Below are 6,000 nucleotides of genomic sequence, written 5' to 3' on the forward strand. Positions count from 1 at the left end.
TTAAATTGTTAATAAACTGCATATATTTAAATCTAATCAAATGAAAAGACACCAATAGATTGAGCTGATAACTAATACAAAGTTGCATTAACAAGGTATACACTAAACAACAATAAGCAAGCTGGGTTTCTAAGATGACGAATCAAAGTAGCCCAACATGACTGAATATCGAGTAAAAAACTACCAATTGGAAGAAAGAAACTAAATTAGATTAAAACAGGACTAATCTAGTAATCCACCTAATAACTGTTCCTGCTATAAATGAATCCCAGGATGTCTCTGCGTCTGTTTTCAACATGACTCTGAGCGGGTGATTACCTGTGACAGCCAGCGGGGACCGTCTCAGTCCACAGCTGCTCCACACAAAGGTCCGGTTTAATGGGCTCCATCTCCGGCATTAGGATGCTGTCGTTTGCAGTGCTGTTAGGAGATGGTAATAAACTGTGGTGCCCCCTTGGGGGAGGGCTGTGAAAGGACGTATTGAAACGAGCCGCGCCTGTAAAGGACGGAGCAGCCATGCCCGGAGAGTGGGCCCGACTATGAGAAAGAAAAGGACAGCAGCTTACAGAAGTTATTTACCAATTTGATTGCTGAGGTCGATAGTAAAAGCTGTGGTTTACACTCAAACCCCACCTTAAGGCGGCCATGTTGGATATAGTTGGGGAATGAACTCGAGAGTGTGCTCCTGGTGAAGAGGTCATGAACCTGCCCTGGTGACTGTGCAGAGCACTGTAGTGCAGAGGAGAGCTGGGATGGAGGAAGAAAAAAAAAACATGACCAGTCAACAAAACGAGTAACATTAATTATAATCACTAGTAGCTTTACTTCTACATATAAGTTTGATCAGGGTTTAAAGCAAGGCCTATAGCCACATTCCTCAGTTAACGATTTTTTTAAATTGCTGTTTTTGGCAATATTTTGGCAGCATTTATTAGTTTAATGTCCTAAATGAGGAATTTTGGCATTTTAACTTATTAAAATGAGTTAAAATGAACTACAAAACCCTCAATGATTATCAGAACAAACCTAAAGCTAGACATCAGGCATCCTCATTTAGCCCTGAATACTAGAAACTAGGGCTGTACATTTTTACCAAAAACCCAAATTGCACTTTTTTGCACACTAGCTGCAATTATATTTCATATTCAATTAATTGTCCAGTCCTTGAACCAACAAATATTTATTGAGTGTTATCCAGTCTTTAGTAAAAGGAGAGATGCATGGAGAAAACAAAACAAGCATGAAATTAAAAAATAACTAATTTAAATGTATCATACGAATAATCTCAATTGTGCACTTTACTGTTTGTTTAATTTGAGAGGCCTACCTGCTATTAATAATTTTACATTTTAACTTGGTTGGAGGGGCCGCTATTCAATATACATGAGCTGATTTTAGTGCAGTAGTTAATCATATTAGATTAAAGATATAGTGGAGGGGTTTCACATATTTTTGTGAAAAGACCCGTGCTCTCCACCTAAAACAAAAATGTACATGGACAACCCTTTATCCGCCTCAGAGAGGGAACGCCTATTAAATGCGTACGACAGCATCCACAAGCCCTTTTCTCCTGGTGCAAGCTGTTTAAAAGTTGCTGTTTGCATCGCTTATACAAGCTTTGCATTTTTTTTTCACTATGTCAGACTCACCACCGATAATTAAAAATGGGGACTAGCATGTAGGACGGCCTTACGTAAACATATCACCAGAACGATTGACAATTAGGAGGACCACTTATATAGATCATCCACCCGAAAAAAAAAACATCCTCAGTTACAACAAAAAAAAAAAGCAAAAGTAGAACTTCCCCTTTCTTTAACACTACCTTATTCCTGCTCCAGAACCAAGCCCAGTTGCTCCACTTTTACCCGGAGACTCAAGATGGGAGGAGTTACGCAAATGAGATGTTAGAAAGCCTGAAGCCATTAAACCCAGCGGCGTGCCATCTGGATCTGCAGGACAACTCAGGACCATGGAGCACTCCTACGAAAGGGCCCGCAGTTAGACAAAGTACACATATTTATATGGGTTATTATGACTGTCTGTGAGGTCACCTACATCATGTGTGACTCTACGCAGGGCCCACACTGTGTGTGTTCCCTGTACAGTGTCGTATGATATGACTAGAGAAGGCTCGCAGCAGGTGAACACTATCTTCATGTTGGAGTCAGACACGTACTGTACACGAGAGCTACTGAAGAGCCCTGCAAAAGCAAATGGAAAACAATATTAATCTGGCCAAAGAGCCCCTCAGACAAATAAAAGGAGACAAGCAGAAAATGGAAGACTCTACCTGAAGGTTTGCATACAATTGGTGCAATCTCATCTAAAGGATGTAGCATGCTGAACACTATTGGAAGAAGTTCCCTATGAAAAAAAAAAAACTCAGGGGTTTAATGCATTAAGTCAGATTTTAATTTCTATTTTGAGCTTGTATATTCAATAGTTTTATCAATTATCATTAAAAAATATATATATATACATATATTACCCAGGGAGATTTGGTTGTGAATCATTTGCAGTATTTTTCCTTTCAAGCAGAAGTCCAAACTTGGTTGCCCACACATTTGAAACCTAGAACAGATAATATGAGATCATATAATATAATGTCAGATCATAACATATTTTACAACTAAGCCTGTAGAAAATGGCTAAAATAAATTCAGTTAACAACATTGTGTCATTCACATACATATTATGCAATCATTCCTGTATGAAAGAGATGAGCACAAAATAAGACAGAGTCAAAGCAACCACCTTCTAAGAGCTGAAATCAAGTATACAACCTCTGGCTACTCAGACACCTATTTTATTTTTATTTTTTTCAACTGCATGGAGACAGAAGAAACCTATAAAATCAGCCCCAATCTGCTGCTAAAAAGTGCAATAAAGCTAATGCAGCACCAAGCAAATAAACATTTTGCCTGATGTTTGTCCTCTTTGGTTTAACATTTTTTCTGATGCTTTGGCAAGAGGCTTTTCAATTCTTCAGATAATATGTTTACAATATTATCTACCACCAGCTTATATGTTTCCATCCAGACTATATATAGTCTGTCTATATATAGTCTATATCTGGGCTAGTTCCTAAAGAGTGAAAATATCTTATTTTCACAAATAAGATAACTTTTTTTTTTTTATTTAACCTTAATGGGTTTATAAGAGCTTATGATCAATGTAGAAACATCCCATAAGAATTTACAAGTTTCAGATTCAGGGGTTGCCACCAGGACAGCAATGGCAGACCATAAGGCTACAGCTGTAGAGAACATGGGTGTAGGCAGCAATCAATGGCCTCGGCTGAGAGGGGAGCTATCCACCATTCTGGTTGTATACAAATATTTTATCAGAATTTTAATGAGAAGCACAAAAAATCTGGATATATACATTTTATCTTACCATGTAGATCACAAATAAAGATATTATTTTTGTCCATATCACCCAGCTTTATTGCCACTTATTTCACTTCTCCCACAGCACTAAAAAGGGTGTAGATTAGTGATCAGAGTTTTTGGAATATGCAGTCCTGTTCGTTTATTCATTATTTAATAAGTTAAATATTAAAGATATTATAGTAATTAAGTTTTAAAAAATGGTGTACTGTCTCCTTATTTTCTCCTTTACCTGAAAAGGTAGTGGTGAGATGAAATCTTTCCCAGTCACAGTGTGGACATTAATGCAGCTACTCTGGAAAATACAAACGGTTTTCTCCAGTTCTTCCTCTGAAAGAGAAATATTCAGCAGAAGTGAACCATAGTTATAAGCAAAGAAGAAAAAAAATAAGGCTGGTCTTTTAACAAATGATTATCAAATTACCGTCACTGCTGTACTGACGAACAGCAAAATTACACCATAAAGCCTGGAAACAAAAAAAACACAGTCAACTCAGATTCTACCATTTTCTAGTGTAGTTAAAAAAAATGCCAGACCAGATTTGAGAAAGACAAAACAAAATTCTTAGAAGAAAAAAAAAGATATTTTGCAGTGACTTAGATTAAGTTAAATCATTCTTATTTTTCTGAAAATATCAAAAAGTCCACATTTAAGCAAAAACACGGCAGTGGTAAACAACACCCTAAAACTGACCTGCTGTACTGGACTGTCCACAGTGAAGGCCTTGTACACACTGGAGGCTTGTGTACGACTGCCCCGGCTCCAAACAACCACATTCCCTGCGGTATAAAGCTCTTCCTCAAACTCTGCTTCATCCTCATTAACTCCTGTGCAGCCTTTCCTGAGCTGCCAGGATTCCTGTCATTTGTAAAAATGACAAAGAGCCACATTGTTTTAGATAACACATTAAAAAAAAAAATGTTTTACATACAAAAGCCACACCATCTCACCCTCTCTCTTTCTTGCAGACTGACTTCCTGCAGGGACCCCACCAACCCAGCAGCACCATCTGAGCACCAGAGCTCGGAGGCTGGCTGAAGCTCCCTAAGCTGCAGGTTGAAGGCATTCGGATGGTTCCTGCAGTGCTCACGGCCAAATGGGACAAACGACTGCAAATCCCCTGCGGCAATCATCGTGGCTGTCTCTTCATACACGACTTCCGACATGAGTTCCAGATTTCAGCATTATTTCTTAAAAGACATTTTACAGTCAGTTAAAAAAAAAAGAATTAAAAAAACAACAACATTTAATTTCATTTTCTAATCATTTCTTAATAACCTTGGGGTATTTTTATACCGACAAATATTAAGCACACTAATTAGGCAAATCCTTAAAAATACAAAGGAAGCACCCAGTCTTTCTTTCTGTTCTCTTGGCCATAATAAAAATAGGATCCAATATTTCCAGGGTCCCAAATTACTTTACTCTAATATCTCACATGCATATAATTAAACAAAGATCACACCAGAAGTTAAAAAACAAACGGTCACTGAAAAAGTGCATACACTGCATAATAAAATAACTTCTAGAACTGAACCAGGTAGGGGTTTAAATGACTAGTACCAGTATCTAATTACTTTAATTATGAGTGAAATTAATCATGTAGCTTTTGTATATGCACATTTATTCATACTTTCTTTTAGTGTTTTATTTCATTTTCAAGGGGTTAACTTCAAGTATGGGTCAAACACTAACTATGTGATGTCTTTTAGTTAAAAAAAATAATAAAATAGAAAGGAGCCTTTCCTAGTTACAAACCTGCTGTCATCTTGCGAAAACTTAACAAATGTGCAAAATAAGTAAATAATAAATAAATATGCTGATTTACTGAATAGTAAATAGCTAAGTAAATAGTCCAATGTCATCTATTTTTAACTCTCTGCATGATCAGTTTGTTTGGTTTTATTTTGCTTATTTTTTAGCTGTCACTGCCCGGCTCCCATCTTTCCAATATTAAATTCAAACCTTGCCACATACCAGCATCCTGACTCCTCCGATAAGTAGCTTTAAAAGAGTAATACTTGTATTTGACAGTGGAAAATAGCTAACAATAGCATGCTAACGCTAAAACACTATAGAATTGCATTGGCACCACTGCTAGATTAGCATGTTAGCTGTGAGTTTAATGGGTGGAGTTTATCCACTTACCAGCTAATAAGGAATAAGCTGGCCCTTGTCGCGGAGTCCTCGTTTTCCCTTACAGTAAAACTGGTTTAGGTACAACGTCTTCAACTGCCCTTACATAAAAAAAGAGCCGGCTGCTTTGCTGGAAAGGCTGAAATGTGGCTATAATAGGTTTTCAAATGAGCGCGGACATCTTTGCTGTTCTGACGAGCCACTTCCGTCTTGTCACAGCCAATCAACAAACAGAACGACCTGAGCTGTGTGCTGATAGGCTGGATGGAATTCACTAACGTTGCAGTCAACCTTTAAGAGAAAACTAGAAAACCTTCTTTTTTCAGTTTTTCTCTAAAATATAAGATTAAGCTTTAACGTTTGTTTTCTATGTTGTATGTCGTTTTACAATTATTTATATAGTCCTTAAAAAGAAAGTTCTAAAAAACTTGCAGAATCCTTATGAAACCCCCAAAATAAAAACGTGAAAAA

General features: G+C 37.2%; 1 protein-coding gene across 2 annotated transcripts in view; it reads right to left on the reverse strand.

Annotated features, from left to right (window-relative positions):
• Positions 1-5,722, reverse strand: part of anapc1 (anaphase promoting complex subunit 1) — a 64,605-nt gene extending 58,883 nt beyond the window's left edge. For both annotated transcript variants that reach the window (XM_015382968.1, XM_015382966.1), the window contains exons 1-11: positions 5,542-5,722; positions 4,344-4,583; positions 4,087-4,251; positions 3,817-3,859; positions 3,625-3,722; positions 2,492-2,574; positions 2,294-2,367; positions 2,059-2,204; positions 1,826-1,983; positions 634-747; positions 319-537 (exon numbers count right to left, since the gene is read on the reverse strand). In XM_015382968.1, coding sequence (XP_015238454.1) covers positions 319-537; positions 634-747; positions 1,826-1,983; positions 2,059-2,204; positions 2,294-2,367; positions 2,492-2,574; positions 3,625-3,722; positions 3,817-3,859; positions 4,087-4,251; positions 4,344-4,559 — 1,316 coding nt within the window. In that variant the 5' untranslated portion in view covers positions 4,560-4,583; positions 5,542-5,722. The remainder of the gene's footprint in view (positions 1-318; positions 538-633; positions 748-1,825; positions 1,984-2,058; positions 2,205-2,293; positions 2,368-2,491; positions 2,575-3,624; positions 3,723-3,816; positions 3,860-4,086; positions 4,252-4,343; positions 4,584-5,541) is intronic.
• Between the last annotated feature and the right edge of the window lie 278 nt (positions 5,723-6,000).

The sequence above is a fragment of the Cyprinodon variegatus genome, unplaced genomic scaffold (assembly GCF_000732505.1).
Source record: "Cyprinodon variegatus isolate N-32 unplaced genomic scaffold, C_variegatus-1.0 Scaffold270, whole genome shotgun sequence".
Lineage (NCBI taxonomy): Eukaryota > Metazoa > Chordata > Actinopteri > Cyprinodontiformes > Cyprinodontidae > Cyprinodon > Cyprinodon variegatus.